Source organism: Squalius cephalus, assembly GCF_949319135.1.
Source record: "Squalius cephalus genome assembly, chromosome: 19".
Lineage (NCBI taxonomy): Eukaryota > Metazoa > Chordata > Actinopteri > Cypriniformes > Leuciscidae > Squalius > Squalius cephalus.
In genome coordinates this window covers 24697258-24718678 of record NC_137140.1, presented here as the reverse complement: position 1 = coordinate 24718678, position 21421 = coordinate 24697258, and the positions used below count along the sequence as shown (strand labels likewise).

Genomic DNA, 21421 nt, shown 5'->3' with positions numbered 1-21421 from the left:
ACACACACACAATGTGCCATAATAATATACAAATTTATATTTACAACAAATATAAAATGCAGTATAAAATTAAAATTCCTAAGACAATATCACAGTGTCATTTTAGCATCGAGATACTATTATAGTTTATATTAATATTTATTATATATTTATTGATTATTGATTATATATTTATGTTTTCTGTTTTCATTTTAATTTCTGTTAAAGTTTAGGTAGTTTTGTTGTTTGTGGGTTTTTTTTTCATTTTGAAAAGTTTTTTTTTAAATATGTCAATATATTGTTTAATATATTTATATATTAATATATAATATATTTATATATATTTATATAATATATTAAGTTTAAATAAAAATGAGAAATTAGCTGAAATACATTGATTATACTATAGTCTCATCTCAAGGTGTTAATCCTCGCAATAAAGATATGTTAATAAATAAAATAAATAAAATACTTATTAAAATACGTTTTTTAAATATTTTATTTTTTTATTTCAAGTATCAAAATTATATGTTTGTATAATTTTATTTTCAGTTAATATTTCAGTTAACAACCCTGGCCAATAATGAGCACTAGACTAGTGAATATGATTCAACATTTGTCTGTGATGATTCAACAATTACATAATTAGTGTTTCAACAGAATATTTTTAAAAGTAGTAAATTAAAGTGTATATCTCTACCAGATTTGTTCCTGTCCAGTAAACTTGTGAAACCCCAGTTTTAAAATAGATTAGAGGTCACCACCTAGTGGTGACTTTCGTTATTGCAGATGCATCCTGCACACAGACACTGGCAGTTTCATTTCCACCAGTCAAGGCAAACGCATATTTATCTCAAAGCGCATATTTTCCACGAAACTACTTCCTACTCACTATCATTTATCCTTAATTATTCCTCTTTAAATCTTCCTCAATGGCCATATTTCTCCCACCATGTGAATTTTGAACCAAATTTTCCTGTTTTTAAATGTGAAAGCAATCTCCAATATTCCAATATTCCAAAGAGTCCAATATTAATTTGTACTACTAACACATTAGATTAAGCAAATCAGATTTAAAGTGCTTTTTAAGATATGCTATTAAACATAATGTGTGTCTGCACAAAAGGGAGTTAAGATCTTGTCACTGCTGATAATGCAAAAAAAGTTTTTTGCTATAACCAATGACTTGTCATGTGGTTTCAGAATGATGCTTGAAAAGGCAAAATCTATAACAGTCAAATAACTTGTTAAATTGCAATGCGAGAGTAAGTAATTGCTAACTTGGTAAATCATGACTAAAACCAGGTCGATCACAAAAAGCGAATGAACTTTTCCAAATGCTCAAACAATGAAAACTTGGTTTAGTGTAAAAATTCTGGCCCAGCCTTGACCTTATTCCTTTTAAAACATATTTTAATGCAGTTTCTTCTTTGTTTTTGTTTGTTAACATTGCACATATTTCTACCAATTTGTTTAACTCATTTGAACTTATTTCAAGGAACTTATTTTAATAATATTTTGCATGCATATATGCAAATACATTTTTGCACAACATTTTCTGCTGACCTCATGAGCTCAAAAACGGCCTGTGGCTACTTTTCATGTGCATGTTAGCACCTTATTTGTGAACAGTGTCACCAGAGTTTCATGTAAGAAAATGTTGGTGTGAAAGTCTGACCAGAAACTTCCTTCTGCATGGCTGTAGTGTCCAACCCCACTGGTGCAGTATATAAACTCTATCCTATATAGTTGACTTGCATAACGCATAGAGATCTGCTCTTTGTGAAAAGGTAAGCTTAAAATGTTTAGAATTTCTAAACAACAACAACAAAAAGAAAAAATAGATAACTTAAACCAAATCACTTAATTTAATTACCTGTAAATCCCAAGAGTTTGCATTCTTGATTGAGGCAAATTAAAATAGCAAATCCATTTTTTAATTCGAAATATACTTCATATTTTTATTTTTATATATATACATATATATATTTTTTTACCTTTAGATGCTTTCCTTATGCATCCAAGTGTTTGCGCTACTGGTTATATGTGCAGCTGACACCAAGAACAAAGATATTTCAGTAAGTATGATCAAATTGGTTAATATAATTAATGTTATAAATAAAATAAGACTAACATTACATTACAATATTCTTACATAATAACTGCAGTACAGTAACTGTGCAAATGTTATTTCACATTATTTCATTGCAATGTCTTCCAGTATACATTCAGAGCTTGGAATATGGTTGACCAGCGTTTGCAGAAGCAACTTGCCGTTGTGTATAAGGTAGTGGTGCTGTTAAAGTGATTTGGTATCCTAAATGTTTCAATTTCTAAAGGAAGAGTGGTATAAACATAATTTCTCTTACCTGTGTATTTATTTAGGAGATGGAAAGCTTGAAACATGAACAAGTAGTAATGAAACAAAAGCAAGAAGCCTTGAGCCAGGTAATATTAAAGTTGATAATTACAGTCTTTTTGCTGGTTAAATAAAATTTAAAAAGTATTCTAATCAGTCTCACTGGATCTTATCGGACTTGCAAAAACATTTAAGCTGTTGTTAAAAATTAAATATAACATGAATGCCAATGTCAACATACACTGTAAAAAATCCAACTTACGTTTTGTATGACAAATTCAGTTTTTAAAGTTTATTCAACTATTTAACATGAAAAAAGTTGAGAAAAGTTGAGATAACTCAAACACGTAAGTTGAGAAGCTGGTTGCCTTAAACTTTTAAGTTTTCTCAACTTTTTTTTTTTACAGTGAGGCTGAAGTATAAGAATTAATTATAGTGAGATAAACTTTTTTTGTTTTGTTGTAGGCATTACCGTACTGTTCACAGAAACCTCTTGATACGGACGTGGATATGAATTTGACATCACTACAAACTGGTCAGTTTGATAAAGTATTCTTTATGGTTTATTTAAAAAATAGATAGATAGATATACAATGTAAAAAAATTTATATGATCAATAAGTTATCTGTTTTTACATTGCTTTAACTCATCAAAATAAGTTAAGTCAACTCTTTTCTTATAATACAAGATTCAACTCATTTTAAGCCAATTTAATGTAATTTAAGTTGAAATTACTTAAATGTCAAAGTTGATTGTATTTCATTTAATTATTATTATTATTTTTTTAAATGTGTGTGTTCGGGTGTGTTTTCTAAAGGACTATATATATATATTTGTCTTTGTTAGACAGCAGCCATCTGCCGTATACCCTCACCCAGGGTGAAGATGGAGTCGAAGGCTCCAGTGAGGATGACAGTGGCGCAGACCTTGACCCCTGCTTTCACTATACCGTGCTGGACCAAGCCTGGAGAGCTACAAACTACAGCACCAAGAATGTCATTTGTGACAATCGTGTCCAGTGGAAGGGCTGGTACCGTCTCTTCTACCGTGGGAAAACCATCCAGATGCCTGAGAGGTGCATGAGGAAAGAAATGTGTGGCACGCACGCTCCGCTGTGGCTCGTCGGCGGTCACCCCCGGGTACGAGACGGAGTGGTCACCCGCAAAGTGTGTGGACACTGGAGAGACAACTGCTGTTTGTTCAAATCCCCTCCCATTCAAGTCAAAGCATGTCGGGGAAACTACTACGTCTACAAGTTTGTCAAACCGGTAGCTTGCCATTTGGCATATTGTGCAGGTAAGATGTGATGCACTCAGGCTTTAAGAAAAAAAAAGAATAATATTGTGAATGTATTGACTGTTGCACACCATCCTTTCAGACATTAACACACTTGTCTGTGGGAAGTGCAAAAAAAGTGAGTCTTGCATCAGCAGAGACAAAATCACCTGGTTGTGTAAGAAAAACCCAATGAGAGGTGAGCCATTTCTTTTCATTAATAATCATTAAATTAACAAATGCTGTGAAGTGTTGTTATTATAATTACAATTACCTTTTAATACAAATAATGGAGCATTTTCCTTCCTTGTGATCTGTAGTGAAAGCAAACATCCATTTTTTTGCCACCTACCCGGACAACATCTCAGGAAAAGTGAACAAGATCGTGTACAGGAAAGTGTTTGTGAATCAAGGCGGGGCTTTCAACTCTCGTACCGGGATCTTCAGAGCTCCGGTTTCAGGCGTCTATCAGTTCTTCTTCTCCACACAGACTGGGGGGAGTGGGGAAACTGACCTATGGCTTGTTGTTAATAACTACTGGGTGGCTGTGTCCCATAGTAATGTTCAGGGCTCTAACTCAGTTGGGAATCTCTCTACGTATATGACGACTCTGCGCAAGGGTGCTACGGTTTATGTGACTCATAATCGTGGCCGCTCTTGGGCCAATAGTGCATCCAACACCATCGCTTTTGGGGGTTCATTACTTATGGTGAGAAAAATCTAAGAGAATGTAAAAGTCAACTGGAGCAGAGTTATGAACATTTACCCCTGGTTTCACAGACAAGGCTTAAGTCTAGTCCCAGACTAAAATGCATGTTCGAGCTGGTTTAACCTTAAGTAACTTGCACTGACATATCTTAAAATATGTCAGTGCCATTGTTTTGTCTCAAGATTCACACCAGTAATGTTTTTTTTCCCCCAAGGCACGTTTATAAAAGCTAATTAAATGTCCTAACTGAACTGCCTAATTCTGGTTTAATCTAATCCCTGTCTGTGAAACCAGGCCTTATAGTTTAAATGGAGGCCAATTTAATAGTACCAACTAGGTTTGATATTATATATACAATAGTAAAATGTCCTGCTATAGTTCTGTTTATTCATTGCTTTTAATTATTCATTTAACAGTGTTTAATACATGTGTCTTGCTGAGAGATATTTCCATTGCAAAAAGTGCTTTCCAATTTCTTAGTGCTTTTTTTCCCCCTATAAAAATACTTTGCCATAAAACGTCTGAATTTAAGACTAAACCAAAACTTTTTGTCATTATTTCTAATAATGTTTAATTGTTATTTTTTTTAAATAGTTTACCATAATAGTTGACTAATATAATAACAATAATAAATGTGCAAATTAAAGAAAACAATATTTGTTTCAAATATTAAAGCATCTCAAATGCAAATTACCTTAACAAATTTTTGAGACTAAGACTATTTTGAAAAAAAACAGCTTTTTTGTCATGTATATGCAAATATATATTTTTAAATAAATATTCTTTAAAATATATATATATATATTGTTTTAACAAACTTTGTTTTCTTTTACACTATTATTGTTGGTAAACTATTGTTGGTAAACTACTTATTATGTAACAATAAGTAATAGCATTGTCCCAGTGTCCTGGAGATACAGGTGGGGGCAGCAGAGTCCTCTCATTGTGTTTAATCAGGGAAGATGTCACTGGACCACAAGTAGCTGCACAGAGCAACCTGAAGCCATCCTCAGTCCTCATTAAACTTAAACACGTTCTTGTGTCCCGAGGTCACCGCAAACACGGTGACAGCACGTGCCAGCCCAAAATCATATTTTACCACATGAACAAAATGACGAAAACGATTTAGTAGACCAAAAAATGGTCAACCACCATTGTGCTTACCTGAGCACCTGTAAATTTGGTCTTATTAGTTCAATTGTCAGATATGTTGTTATTAACTGAAGTTCTATGCAGAACTAGGCTACTGTTGTGAACTGCTCTCAAATGGGATTTTATCCATTGCCTTATATGGCTCGAGGACAGACGGACATTCCAGAGATATTTAGAAACTCACTGATGATGATGATGATGATGACTAATAGTCTTAAAGAATTCCAACTATGCACAATTCAAAGTCAAATGTTATAATTATATAAATGATAATTATTGTCAAATTATATAAATAATTAAAATGTTAACTCTGGCAAATTGACTAGTCAACAAATTCAAGTCAACTTATTTTATGTTAAACAAATATTTTGTTATTTATCAGTAAGCAATCCAGTGCAATATATGCTTTTTTTTTTAATTTACTTGTAATTTTTCCAATAATCTATTCACTTATAGTAGGCCTACAACTTATTCATTAACCTGCGGTCGGCTACTTAGCTAGCACAAATAGTGGCAAGTAGCCTAGCTTACGTTTTTAGTTGGTGACAAATAAACATTTTCGCCATTTACTGTAAGTCTATTGTGATCTGTGTTTCAGCGATCAACTATTCACTTCTGAATAGTATGAATTCCGAGCGTTGATAATTTGGGATTTCGTATACAAGTATGCTGCTAGTAGCAAAAAAAAAAAAAAAAAGAAAAGAAAAAAGAATAAAAGAATGGATTGATGTTAACCACTGCTTACAGTTGACGGCGAATGTATCCACCTTTGTAACTGTGTCATTCATATATAGAGGTAAGCGCGAACGCGCCCGAGAGGGGAGGGGCTTGCGCGAGACTGGCAGGATACCGAAGCGTGTTTAGGCGAGACGAGTGAAGCTCGTGGAAAAAGGGATGAGAGGTGCGACTCTCGATGTAGCGGACTATCACTCAAACACCGGGAGGCTCAAAAAGTTGTTTGAAGTTTTCAGGCGACGGACGAGTGTGTGGCTTTAAGTGTTGTAACCTTAAACAGACGAAAACAAAGTATAGTTAACGCACATTGCTTGTTTATTTTTTTCCTTTCCTAATAACATGAGAAGAAGCCGACGAATAGTGCGCTAGGCAAATGTAAACAAATTCAGGAAAATGCATTATCGCTTCGGTTTGGTTTTGTCGAATTGACTTGAGTATTCGTCGGAAATTCAACAGTCAGCTTTACATTTTTCCATTAGCCTACTATATTTCTAACGCGTTAAAATGGCAGAACACGAAAGTTTGGAGTTCGGAAAGGCGGACTTTGTTCTTCTGGACAATGTGTCTTTGGAAGAGTTTATGGCCAACCTTAAACTCAGGTAAGATAATTCACCCTGTTACCAGGTAATATAGTTGTAGCCTGTATTTTGCCAAAAACTTTGTTTTGGGGTTTGAAGTAAAAATTCCAATTGTGTTAAATGAAAAGAATTCTTTCTATCTATCTATCTATCTATCTATCTATCTATCTATCTATCTATCTATCTATCTATCTATCTATCTATCTATCTATCTAAAATGGTGATGCAGATTAGTGATGAAATTGGTTATATTTGTGAATTGTACTAATATTGTGAACTGTAACTAATAATAGGTTCCCAATCTGAATCATTCTCATTGATCTTGCGTTGCCAAATGAAAGAGTTCCTCAAATCATCTTGCAAAACATCTTAAAGTGTAACCATTAATTGACTGATACTAGGCATCTGGAATAAACTAGTTTTAAAAGTTTTTCAGGTCAAGGGAACAATGCATTACACATCTCATGTCTACATTTAGGGAATTCATGGCATTGTTGTGTTTGCTGCATCTATACTGTAGCTTCATATAACTTGCTGCACCTGCTGAGCCAGAGTGCTGTGGGATGGCCACAGAGGTGTGTTGGCCATGGTAACACCCGCTCTGATTGGCCTTATTGTTAAAACAAGTTTGCAGTGGATATCCTGCCATTGTGTTTTTGGTTATGTGGATCACATTTCCTCATCAGCACACTGTAAATAAATGACTTGCTAGCCCTGATAAGATGGACAATGTGGTTTCAGCATGCAGTAAATGGTTAATAAAACAATGCCATAAAATCTATTGTATGATTCTAATGTCAACTAAGTGACCTATGTGTGGATGTCTCGCAAGGGCACTGAATAAGCTATGAAATGTTTGAGTGATATTTTAATCTTTTAATTTTATAGCATGAAATTACATATTTTATGTATTTTTCCTGTGATAGCCTAGTTCTGATGACATTGCGGGTGTTTTTCTGTGAATTGAGGGAGATGTTTTTGGATCACATAATAAACTATAAATATTACATAATAATAATTTAAATTGTGTTAATACCTCTGAAATTTTTAACTCAGTCATAAAGTTCCGTCCCTTTTTTAAACCCACCATTCAAAAGTTTCGAGTTGGTAAGATTTTTTAAATTGTTTTTGAAATAAGTTTCATTTATTGGATAACAAAAGTAACATTGTGAAATATTATTAACTTAATATCACTTTTTTACTATTTTCATATAAATATAATTTATTCCTGTGATGGCAAAGCTGAATTTTCAGCAGCCATTACGCAAGTCTTAAGTCTTCATGATCCTTCAGAAATGATAATAATATGCTGATATGCTCAAGAAATATGATTATTATCAATATAGAACATAGTTGAGTGAGACAGTGACAGATTTTTTTTCAGGATTCTTTGATGAATAGAAAGTTCAAAAGGACAGAATTAGTTTGAGATATAAATCTTTCCTGTTACTTTTCATCAATTGAATGCATCCTTGCTAAATAAGAAAAACATTACTTGCCCAAAACTTTTCAACAGTATTGTAATCTGATATATAGATAATTATGAATCCATTGTTCAAATGCCATGCGGATACGGATAGACAACTTGGCCATTAATTAGCAAGAGGAGATGCGTACTGGTTCCAGTGACTCAGAGCACAGGGTGTCTGTTTTTCTCACCTCTCTCTCTCAGCCATGGCCTGATTTTCTCCCTGGCTGGGGGATGGCGTGTGCAGTTTGTTATTTGCAGAGGGTGTGACCAGGCCAGCTTCCTGAGTCTTCAGTCTCCACATCTGTGTCTGGGGCTTCAGCTGGAACAGCAGCAGCGATGTGATGCCAGATCACTTCCTGTGCCCTCTGGAGTGTTAAAGAGGAGTGCTGTTGAACTGGAAATTGCTTTTTACGTGATGCCTTTTGAAGGCCAGTTGCTTTGTATTCAAAAAGACCATTTATCTTGTCAAAGTAAAACTTGATCTGAACTAATTCGGATAATGTAGATACCTTTTATCCAGTGAAATCAGCTGTGTTTACAGTCAGCTTGGGGTTGCTCTGCTGAAAAAGCTCCTGTATAACAAAGTTGAAGTGCAACCTTTCTATTCAATGCAATGACATAATGTTTTACCCATGAGATTTAAAGCAATTTTGTCAGTCTGTTTAGTTGTGAGCGTTTAAGCTTCTTACAGTAAGGTGTCAAAGTTAAACAAGTGTCAGGACTGCTGACACGTACTGTACATTGTAGCTCGATTTGAACTCTGCCCAAGACTGTGTTTACACAACGCCCCCTTTTTCGAAACAAGGGTTTGTGTAGGCACTCTGGAATCACTGCTTAATTTGATGTGTGCTCGGGGCTTGACTTTATATGGCAGTGTTGTTTTGTCTGCCGCTAGGATCTTGGGGAATTTTTTGGCAATCCTCTGCACATTTCCAAAAACAATTACAAGTGCTGCCCGAGACCATGTTCTAAATTCTTTTAGACGCTGGCTCTAATACTGCAGATGAAATTAGTTGATAATCAGTGCCTTTCAGCTTTCTGTCACATCTTGTGTCATTCAGAAGAAAGTCAAGTCTAAAAAAAGTCTTCAACAAACTAGCAATTTCCATGGTTTGAACTTTGTGGTACTGTATACTTTATGTATATATATAGTTGAACCTTTTCTTTGAGTTGATTGACATTTTCACTTTACTTAGATGGTGAGTTTAGTTTAACCTCTGACTCAGGTTAAACTAAACTCATTTATACAGTAAATCACTCAATACCCTAGAACCTCAGTACATTGCAGATATGCTCATTGAATATAAACCTAACAGATCACTCAGCTAGGATCAAGAAAATACCAAAGGGTTCGCTCAAAGCAAGGCTGCTTTTAGCTCTTATGCCACCCGTAGCTGGAACCAGCTTCCAGAAGAGATCAGATGTGCTCCAACAGTAGCCACATTCAAATCCGGACTCAAAGCACATCTGTTTAGCTGCGTTTACTGAGCACTGCACTGTACATCTAACTGATTGCACAGCAAATCAGCACAGTGCTCAAACAACACATGTTTGGCCTTTATTTGATCCATTTGCCCTCTTTTTATTCTTTTAAATCTTTTTATAACTGTTTTAATACATTTTAAATCAATGTTTTTTTTCTTTGTTTTTGCTATGCACTTTATTAAATCATTTTTATTTAAATCACTTTGAATTACCATTGTGTATGAAATGTGCTATATAAATAAACTTGCCTTGCCTAGAGTTTGCCTAAGGGTCTACTGTTGTGGCTGGAAGTGACTGGAAGAATGGTCTCGGGAAAAGAGCGTTGGCAACTTGTGAGGCCTCGTTGCTCTTCCTATTGGACATTTTCCTGGACTAGAGACTTAAAGGTGCAATAGGTGATTCTCCCAAAAAAAATTCGTTGTTATGCTGGTTGAAAGTCTCCTCATATTCTGATAGCAATGAAATGTTAAGCGGTCTAAATGTATTTGTATAAATATATATCGTCTGTGGAATGTGTAGGACCATACAATGTTAGTTAAAATCGTGGCATTCGGTTCGAATGAATTGATAGCATGTGTTCCCTATCACTATCAGTCAACATGTGTTTGCATACCACTGCGCAGCCTGTTCACGCTGACACCGTACGCTGTGCAGACAGAGCGAGAAGGGCAGGCAAACAGTTGTTTACGTTTGTTATTGTAGTACTGTTACTCACTGTACTGTAAAGTTTTCTCACCGGTGAATGATACATGATGTAATCCAATAACATTGTCTCTGGTTGTCTCGCTTCTGGTCTGTGTGCTTTCATGTGTTTTAGAGGTGTGGCTTTGGATGGCGATTTGCAGGGAGGGTGGGATTGTATGCTTTCACTGCTAGCAGGCTAAAGTTAGCATTTCCCAGATCACCTATTGCACCTTTAACTTTTGACCCTCACAGTACTAGACACTAGCGTAATAGGTCTGATTGATCCAAAACCTTTGTGTGGGTATTCTAAGAGCGAGAAACAGAGGGGAAAAAAGGACCAAATTGTTGAATTTTTATTATCCTAATGCAGTGGTTCAGTCAGAAATAGGTTGCAGGGTCACAGACAGCAGCAAAAACAATTCTGAATCAGAGCTGCCAACTTTTGAGTGCAGCTTGGACATGATTTAATGATTCATTTTGATTCAGTTCAATTCAGTATTGATTCATTTGGATATACATTAACATCTTTCTTTATCAATGTTACAAGAAACCCTGTCAACTGGTACATTTCTATTGAAGGTTAAAATTAACATCCGATTGCATATAGGGACGTTTTTATAAAAATAACGTTAAATTAATAACTTTTTAACAGTATTAGAGTAAAAATATAATAAATATGTAAAGTTCAAAATGCTCCTCTCTAGAGTACATGTTTCTCTCTAGCTATTTGGACTCTTAATAGCTTTTAGGGTAAATGTAATGTTACGTGCCAAATTCTTTCCATGGTTGAAAGTTACTGAGCGATTACATGAGACATGATACATTTCAGTTGTTTGAGTTTAAGTTGTGCTGGTTCTTTCAAAATACCCTAGGATTTTTTTTATTTTGTGCTGTGACTAGTAGTAAAGTGGAAGAGATGATCGGTTCAAGTGCCGCTTCTGAGGCGCTACAGCAATCTGGCACCCAGATGTATTAATTGTTTGAATTTCACAATAAAACTGAAAGAATTTGAAAGCTGAGGCTTTGTTTCATATCTAAATAACTTGCTTTGTCTTGTCTTGTCTGAGAACCACTGTTGTAATATACTTTGCTAGTCATCTGTTTTACAGGTTTATAGTATTAGGGGTCTATTTCTTTCCTTTTCCTAAGAATAATTACACGTCCAGTGCAGATGATTGCTTAAAAATTGATGTGCTGTGTTGTGTGGTCATAGAGTGGAATGAGGGAAACTTTAAAGCAGGTTGTAAATCTGTGCCATTTCCTCAGCTTTTTATCAGGGTCTCTGTTGAGAAATATCAGCCGGATGATAACCGTAAGTAGGGGTCTAAGGTTAGGTTTAATGAGGGCTACAGGAAATAATGAAAGCTGAGCCCATATCCTTGTTTCTGTTTCATATTTACAGTCTGGTGCCACTGGACAAAAACAAACTGAAGACAAATATAAACTCAGGCACAAAAATCAATTCAGGCCTTAATGTGTCTTTGAATGAAATTCACTTTTTAAATTCCTCATGGGGCAGATCACAAAGACAACATTTACTATAATAGCGGTTCCAGAATTTAATCTTCCTGTCATAGTTATGTTATATCGTAATGATTTCAGTTATGTAAAGCTGTTGGCTGAAATAGTTTAAGCCTCTCCCATATCAACTGTGTAAAGCCTCACTTGTTGCCTTAACAGCAGGGCCACGTGGAGTCCAGCTGTGACACATGGCAACCCGATTCCCATCCTGCACAGCAAACAGAGGGATCAAAGTCCTCGGAGCTCAGGTGCACTGCACAGAGCCAGAAACAAGGTCAAAGGTTATATTTCCCTATCCTGTAAGGATAGATGCAGCAACGGAGATACATTTTGGCCTGTAAGAAAGAATGATGCATTTGCAAATCCTTATATGGTCAGTGCATTATGGATATATTTAGGTACTTTGACCAGCAATGCTTTTTTTAAAAAAGGTCCTCAGTGTAAAAGATGAAGAAAGAATGCCACTTGAAAAATATTTTCCTTACAAATGTTTCAAAGGATTCATCCTGTGATGTTATAATAGCCTCTGACCAAAGACATGGTACATCTTGTCCTGCTTTGAGTTCTGTGCTTAATCACAGCTATGGATTCATGTGTGGTCAAATCTTCCATTTATAGGTTCTGTCTTTTTTTTTTTTTTAAATAAAAACACAGACAGTATTATTTGCTCAACTAGAGAGTCTTTTACCTGTTCGCTTTCAATAATCCCTTTAAAGTCCGCGTGAACCGGAAGTTGCAAACAACTTTTCTCCAGTGTTATGACGTATTTCCCAGTGAAACGGAATATTGAACAGAGGGCAGGGTTTTATTCTAGCGCTCCTCCTCTCAATCTCTGCTCATAGCAGACTGACGGTTTGAGGGGAGTGGTTAAGCGTTTCCCAACCCAAGCCGTCAAACCTACATCATCAGTGAAGGAATGCCATTCCAGACCGGAAGTAACTTTTCAGACTTTGATTAAAGATTACGACGGCAAACATTTTTTTTCTGTGTATTAACTTGCACGGATTAATTTTTCACCACAAGACTTGTAATATGGGCTAACAAAGTAAATAGGGTCAATTTTGATTTCAGTTGGACTTTAAGGCAAGTTTAAGTCTGGTCTGATCATCTTGGCAATTGGCGTGCAAGTACAGCTCCTGCTTGAATTGGGAAAAAATTGTAATATCCATCAGGGTTGTGTTAAAATAATATCGAATCAGCAAAATTTGAAAATAATAATTCAATTTTTGCAGCTGCAATAAATTATTGCAGATATTTTCTACCATTTTTCTACAACTGTATGATTTAAAAAAAAATTTTTTATTTAATTTAATTGTGTTTTATTTTATTTTACTTTTTTATTTCTGTTTAATTTTGTTCAGCTCTATCCCTGTTGTTTTGAAGGATTGTTCCCTATTTTTATTTAGAACAACTTTTCAGATCATATCCCTTTCTCTTTATTATTCTGCTGAACCAGATCTGGCTGGTTAAGCTAGTTAAGTAGCCTGGTTAGTACAAGCATCCAAAACATGATATATGCTGGTGATTCTTTCTTCACATAAAACTGCACTGCTGCCTGGTCAAAGGCTCTGTGCATTCCAAGAAGAATCTCTAAAGGTGAATATGTCTCTCAAAAGGCTGCTTCAAAGTTGGCTTCAAAAAACAGGCTGATTTTCTCTCACTCTCCAGTGAAGAAAGGGCCTGTCTGCCCTCAAGAATTTCCATACAACCCCCTGTAATCTGAAACATATCACCGGCCTTACATAAACAAGGCTGTTGCTTTTTTGGCCTTTTTTCCCCCCAGAATAAGTTTCAAGCTCCACAGACGTCTCATTTGTGGACTGTGTGCCTTGGCTGGCGGTCACTGAGATCACTAAGCATGTAAGAGGAGCTCTCTCACTCACATTCACTGTCTTTAGGGTTTATAGCCTACAGGTTTACAGTCTCGATCAACCCCTCACCCTCTTCATAACCTCTTTCTCTTTCATGTTTACAACAGGCTACATCCATAGCCCCAAATTTCATTATTCTGTTTTTCCTTGTGCACATGAGAGACTCCTAAATAATTCCCAAATTGTGTATTCGTCCCTGCTGGAAGCCCATTTCCTCTCTAACCGATGATGTGGTTTGATTTGATTCCATAGACACATTAATGAGATTATATATTATGTGTTCTAGCTATTAACATTTAGATTGGACACAATGATGGATGTCATGTATTTCAGTGGTGTTTTTATGTTCTTGATGCAGACAATCACACAGTTTAGTCACATATTTTCGGAGCTGGTCTATGTCCTGCTGTGGCGGGGCAGCTGTGTTACAGCCAGGTGTAACATTCACACTAATTTCCACTCTGCTTCTCCCTTTCATTTCCTTTTTAGCCAATTACCTCATTAACTGTGCTTTTTGCTCTTTCTCGTCTGTTTTTGTACTCTCCATCCCTGGCCTCTTTTTTACCCTGATGGAGATCACTTCTTGAAATAGCTTGCTGAGTAATGTCTGACTCCGTTTGGCTGGTCTTGTCTTTTTGTCTGTTTTTTTCTTCTCAAGTTGGCCGTCATGTCATCTGCTACTGCTCAGTGACATCATATTGGGATCAGAACCATGTGCTAAAAGCTCAGATGAGTTAGAGATTGGCTCAGGGCCTTGTCTAGTCACTTTACCCTTGACCTCTGAAACACAGTCGTCAAAACATGCCCCCGTTTTCCCTCATTTTCTTTCCCTCGTCATGATGGGAGAACAAAAAAGTGCCTATGATCTCAGGGAGACAATGAAGGGAGTGGGCCAAAATAACAAAAACCTTTTTCTGCTTTCAAAAACCGCTTTCTGGCGCGCTCTGACATTTACACCTGGCTCTCATTTCCTGAGTAGTCAGTGCAAAGCTAATGAAAGTTAGCGTGAAAGCTGCACATTTAAGACATGGCTTGAAGCTTTGCCAAGTGGGACACACATTTTCTCCATTCAGGCTTGCGCACAGTAGTATGATTGTAAAGGAGGTTAGCTTGACAAGATTGAGTCAAATCGAGTACATTGGCAATGAAGAGCTTTCCAGAAAAATATTTTTTGCCATTGAAGGATGTGTGTGTTAAGCTTTAAAGGATTGTCAGCAGTACAGAAGCAGTTGGTGTGAAACAGCAAACAAATGTAAAGTTGCACAGAAACTTATTTAGAATGTGTGAGATGAGTTATGGTGGGGGTTGTGCTGCTTCAAAGATTATATTCAAGGCACAAGAGGACAGCAGCTGTCTCATATACAATAAGGGATATAGGCCTATTGGATATTTAATAGTGCATGCTCATTTCATCTATTTTTACATTTTATATATCTTTGATGTCATCTTATGCTCACTTAAAGTTTGCTTTTAAAAATGCAACACATAATTTACCAACACTGTTACATGTAAGTCTTAAAATTAATATAAATTATTTATACTGTGCAGTTCAGTATTACCTAAATTCACTTGTAGCATTTGAAATGATTGATTTTAGTTTTAAGTGTTCATTTATTAGTTTATTTTGACAAAGTGAGTCAAATTATTTTACCACTTATTAACCATCTGCCATAACATGAAACTAATTATTAGCTTATCTAATAGCTTATTAGGCCAATAGGAAAGACAAATCACAAATGATCTCTTTCATATCTCCGCTATTCCTCTAGATATCAGTGAGATTCAATGGAGGTCAAATGGAGACTTTTGCGTAAGTGCTGAGAAAACGACCCCAGTAATCTCACGTGTTATCTCTAGAGATTTAATGTCTCAAACTATGCTCAGAGCCATTTGCCAAGATGCTAAAGTCTCCAATCACATATGTGAGATTTCATTATGATCTCCAACATTTCTCATCACATTTCTCCCCAAATTATTGTGCTTTCATTTTATAACTCTTGACAATCGTCTCTTATCCTAAGGAATTTTTGAAACATCTGAGACAAAACCTTTCTGGGGTTGCATAATAGACAGTCCAGAGGACGATTCGCTATCAGGTCATAGTATTCCGCGCTTGTTCTGTGTTAAGCTGTGGACTGAGTAACACTGATTGCTTGGTGGTAAATTGTGTGCAGGGGATAAACATGGATCAGGAACAGATTATCCTTTCATTGCTGGTGTTGTGAATACACAGGCTTTGATGCACCATCTTGGAGTTGGACCATCTTATAAGTCAACACTTTAGTGTGAAGGCATTTATATGTTCATATTCCTGTGTTCCTCCTTCTCTGTTTTCATATCGTATTTTCATCTCTTTCTTTATCTCTAAATTTTCCCACTCCTCATTTATTTATGCTGTACTACTGTCCAGTTCAGTTCATTTTCACTCGTCTCACTTTTTACTTTTACTTGCAACTGGTGTGAGGGAATTTACAGGCTGCACCCCACCCTGGTCAACCACAAGCAAATAACCACAAGAGACCCACCCAAACAAGCCTGAAACCAGTAGTTATCCTCAGCCTGGCAAGTGATCCTTTTCTAAAATTGGTGTCAAGCTCTTATTGTTTGGGACTTCGGATGACCCAAGTGCTTTAAAGGGTGTAGCTCTGACTTTAAAACATTTTAGCTTACTGAAAAAGTATTTTTTTAAAGTAATTGAAAAGGTATTGAGCAATTAAAGGGATAGTTAGCCCAAAAATCATTCTGTCATTATTTACTCACCCTCATGTTTTTCTAAATCTGTGACTTCATTTCTTCAACTGTTTTTGTCCTTATAATGATAGTCAGTGAAACAACACATTCCCTCATTGACTTTCATTGTATGGAAAAAAACAAACAGAAACCTTTATGTTCCACAGTAAGTCATATAGTTTTGATCAACATGAAGGTGAGTAAATGGTGAAAGAATTTTCAGTTTTTTAGGAAATTATCCCTTGAATTATATTCTTAGTATTTATAATTATAAGTAATTATAATTATAAGTATTTAAAAAAAAAAATACTAGCATAGGTACCCTCGCATCATTTTTGTTCAGATAAATAAATAACTGGACAAAAATGCTGATGCTTCAACCTGTGGAGTAGATCCAGCTGTTAGAGGAAGTGGCCTGTTGCTGTCTGACACATGTCCTTAATCTCCATGCAGCAGCAACCCCTCCCTATAGGCCTTCTGGGAAATGGAGGGGAAAGGATGACAAAGCCTCATCCACTGCTACCCTTCCCAGATCTCTCTACATACTCACAGGAAAAACTTCTAAAACCTGGACCCCACCTTAAAGCCCACCTCTGTTCAAACACTCCCTGTGTTAACCTGCCTGATCAAAAACAACTCTGAAAATTCTGGGACATTGACTCAAAGTTAAACCACAAATGACTTTTTTTGCATTTTCAATACTGATTTTTGGGGTAAATATGGTAAAATGAGTAAAGTAGGGTAAATCTATGAAGCTTCATCTTGATTTCAGCAAGAGTAGATTCTGCACAGGCCTGCTTATCTGATGTTGATGATAATCTGATCGCAGATGGGAGATGACGACTCTGTGCTTTCCCACACACCCGACAGCATGCTTGGATTCTGTTTCAATCAACAATGGATTTTTTCAGGCGGTTGTCCTCTGGGAGCAGGGTAAACCTAAAGGGTTGAGCCATGTCTCTGGATGAAAATGAAACACGATGGAATTAGCTAGATTTACTGACAGGTTCTCAGAATCGTAATGGGTTTGCGACTGGCCTCTGGCAGAAAATTAGGCCCACAGCATTAAAGATACAGCAGAGTATTTCATTTCACACATGGAGTACTTTTTTATCCCTGTATGCACCAAACCCATCTTAAGTGTTTGCTGCCAAAAAAGCGAATTGTTTTGTTTCATCTGACCATAGAACCCATCCCGTTTGAAGTTCCAGTAGTGTCAGTTACTTTTCAAATGTTCTATGGACAGATGAAACCTATAGAAACCCTATAGAAAATGAGTGGGCTAAACTGAAGAGAAGAAGCGCCAACATGGGTCTGGGAATCTGAAGGATCTGGAGAGATTCTGTATGGAGGAATGGTCTCTGATCTCTTGTCAGGTGTTCTCCAAACTCATTAGGCATTATAGGAGAAGACTCAGAGATGTTATCTTGGAAAAAGGAGGTTGCAAAAAGTATTTAATAAAAGGGGGCAAATAATTGTTCCAAATGTGTTTTGGAGAAAAACATTTATTTCATATTTCATAATTTTTAAGATAAGTTAAAAATGTTGGATATTGCCTATTTAATCCTTAGGTTCTGAATTGAACACTACAATCTCTCCACATTAGAAAAATGGATAGCTCAAATATAGTTCAAAATGATCCTTCTGGCATTGTCATTAGTTGACTTAGTTGTCCCTTAGGGGCTGATGTGGGTGAGTAGAGTCAGCCTGCTGTGTAGGGGTGTGCGGTCCTGGCCTGTGCTCCTTACACACAGACCTCACATTGACAGAAGAACAATGGAGCGGGTACACCGCAGTATCTTACCCTGCAGGCTGGCACAAAAGAGCCTTTTCATGCGTGCTGCTCGAGGGCTGGCCTGACAGGCTGCTGCCACCAAAGGCACAAGCATCACGGCCATGCCTGGAACATTTCTTATTATTATCAATGTCGAAAACAGTCAAGCTGCTTTATGTTTTTTGTGGAAACAGTGATGCACATTTGATCATGATTCTCTGATTAATAGAAAGTTCAAAAGTACATAATTTATTTGAAATAGAAGTCATTTGTAACATTGTAATTGTAGCAACGAAAGGGTGACAGTGTTGACGAAATTTTAGTTTTTTGGGGTGAGTTTAAAATGCACACACCATGTGCACACTTGGATCTCACTGAATCCATTTTAAACATGCTTCGGGATGTGTCCATGGTGATTTATTCTTGTTTAATGGATCGCTGCTCATTCTATAAATCCTTGATGCATTTGTAAGAAGACCTGAGGGAATTGAGACCTGTTTCTTGTGACTTGTTTGTGTGAATGTTGTTGTATGGTACATTTCTGCTCTACAGGGTGTAAGGTAGGCCTATACTCCCTGAGGACTGAATCAGTTCTTTATATTACTGAGTCTAACTGTTCAACTTATACCTGGATGTTTAAATTTAATTAATTGAGTCGCAATTCTTAAAGAGGATGTATTATGCTTTTTTACATTTTCAACATTCTTTAGTGAGTAATGTTGCTGTTTGAGCATGAAAAAGGTCTGCAAGTTTACAAAGCAGAACGTCACTCCAAAGGGAGTTATTCTCTTTATCAGTAAGCAGTAAGCACTGTTTCTGAACTCCCTAAAAATGCCTCGATTGTAGTCTTGAGTTTTCTTCTGGGAACACACGTCACAATATTCATCATTTAACCCTCTGGGGTCCTTCGTTTAACAGTCACACTTGGGACCTTCGGGTCCAAATGGACCCGGAGGGCGGGATTAATATATATATAAAAAAATCTTAATATTTTTTTTTTTACTTGTTTTTTATAATATTTTTTCTTTTCTTTTTTGGTGTTTTGAGATAATTTTATGATTTATAATTAATATTTATGCAATAATTATGACCCATTTTTTCCCATTGAATATAATAGAAATTTTTTATATATATATAATTTTTATTTTATTTTTATTAAAGCTGTATTTCATTTTAGAGTCAAGCCTAGGCCTCATGAAAGCAATTTTTGAAATGAGATGGGCGCCAACTGGTGGACACACTGAGCATTTTTATCACGCAATAGCACATTTTTACCACTAGTGGATTTACAGCTCTCTGTAGAAAGGCTTGCGAATTCTAGTGATTTTTGCCTGAACAGATTTAGTCTGTTTTGCACTCTTGATGTTTTAGAGATTCACCCCTTCACTGTTGAGTCCTTTTTTGAGTCCTTGGCTGATTTGTAGATTGTATGCACAAAAAAACTCTGTTTTCATATTTTTGACAATTTCCCATTCATTTCCTATGGGAGTCATTTTTGACCAAAGAGCAGAAGTGTGATGACCACTTAGCATGCTTGGATCATGACCTCAATATTTTTTGTGTGTTCACATACCTAATACCATAAAAGTCACCTAGTTTCGTAACATTCCGATGAAGCTGTGATTTTTAAAAATTCAAAACAGATTTTTGTAATCTGAATTTATTAGTGTGTATGTGTATAAAAGTGTGTTTGTGTGTGTGTGTGTGTGTGTGTGGATGTGTCTGTTTTGCACTCTTGATGTTTTAGAGATTCACCCCTTCACTGTTGAGTCCTTTTTTTCTGCATCCTGGCTGATTTGTAGATTGTATGCGCAAAAAAACCTCTGTGTTTTCATATTTTTGACAATTTCCCATTCATTTCCTATGGGGGTCATTTTTGACCAAAGAGCAGAAGTGTGATGACCACTTAGCATGCTTGGATCATGACCTCAATATTTTTTGTGTGTTCACATACCTAATACCATAAAAGTCACCTAGTTTCGTAACATTCCGATGAAGCTGTGATTTTTAAAAATTCAAAACAGATTTTTGTAATCTGAATTTATTAGTGTGTATGTGTATAAAAGTGTGTTTGTGTGTGTGTGTGTGTGTGTGTGTGGATGTGTCTGTTTTGCACTCTTGATGTTTTATAGATTCACCCCTTCACTGTTGTGTGCTTTTTTTCTGGATCGTGGCTGATTTGTAGATTGTACGCACAAAAAAACTCAGTATTGTCACATTTTTGCCAATTTCCCATTCATTTCCTATGGCGGGTCCATTTGGACCCGAAGGTCCTGAGTGTGACTATTTTTTTTACAACCACTTAGACTATTCAAATCCTGTCCCCAATTTTTTTGGGTGTTCATATACCAAGTACCAACAAAGTCACCAAATTTCGGATCATTCCGATGAAGCTATGATTTTTTACATTTTTTTATTTAAAGGCTTCGGGTCCATTTGGACCCGAAGGACCCCAGAGGGTTAAATAATTTCCACCCAAGGCATACACAAAAAAAGGGGGCGAAGCCTGGTTGAGTTGCGTTAGTGTGTTGAAACTCGCGGTTATAGTAAGGGCCGTGATATTTCCGAAACAATCTCAAAGCGCTTGACGAATCACAACACACAGGTCCAGCCGACCAATCAAAGCACATTACGCTTTTCAAAAGTAGGGGCTTCATAGAGACAGGAACTAAACAGAGCGTTACTGACAGACTGGGAAGAGAGGTGCTGCAACAATATCAAATATGTGAAAAATAATGTGTTTTTGATTCTAGTAGACCCCAAAAACAAAATCAAGACTTTGTAAAATGGCATAATATGGCTTCTTTAGTTTAGTATGAGATTATGAGGTCATGCCTCAAACTTCTAAGCACACTGCCTGGGGCAGGATGGAGCTGAGGGAGGCTTGGCAAACCCACAGGTTGAGAAGAAAGGCTTCCTTATTCTACCAGGCGTGACCCAGGTCTGTTCAGAAGAACAAGGAAGTCAGGTTCCCCTGAGGATGGAGCTCAAAGCAGCCTGCTTTTTCAAGGCAGGGTGAACGTCAACTGTTGGCTTTATGCGACCAAGGAGTTGGGCGGATGTGGAGATATAATAGTCGTTGTATTGTCTGAATGACT

At 36.4% G+C, this 21421-nt stretch overlaps 2 protein-coding genes across 2 annotated transcripts in view; both read left to right on the top strand.

Annotated features, from left to right (window-relative positions):
* The first annotated feature begins 1732 nt into the window (after positions 1-1732).
* Positions 1733-4960, top strand: LOC307146555 (uncharacterized protein). The gene is made up of 8 exons (XM_079850687.1): positions 1733-1769; positions 1983-2057; positions 2201-2266; positions 2365-2427; positions 2804-2873; positions 3185-3634; positions 3717-3812; positions 3934-4960. The coding sequence occupies exons 2-8, from the start codon at positions 1983-1985 to the stop codon at positions 4335-4337; spliced, it is 1224 nt and encodes a 407-aa protein (XP_079706813.1). The 5' UTR covers positions 1733-1769; the 3' UTR covers positions 4338-4960.
* Positions 4961-6288: 1328 nt separating this feature from the next.
* myo1d (myosin 1D) overlaps positions 6289-21421 on the top strand; it is a 65710-nt gene continuing 50577 nt past the window's right edge. The window contains exon 1 of the mRNA XM_079850686.1: positions 6289-6808. Within this exon, the coding sequence (XP_079706812.1) occupies positions 6714-6808 (95 nt within the window). The 5' untranslated portion in view covers positions 6289-6713. The remainder of the gene's footprint in view (positions 6809-21421) is intronic.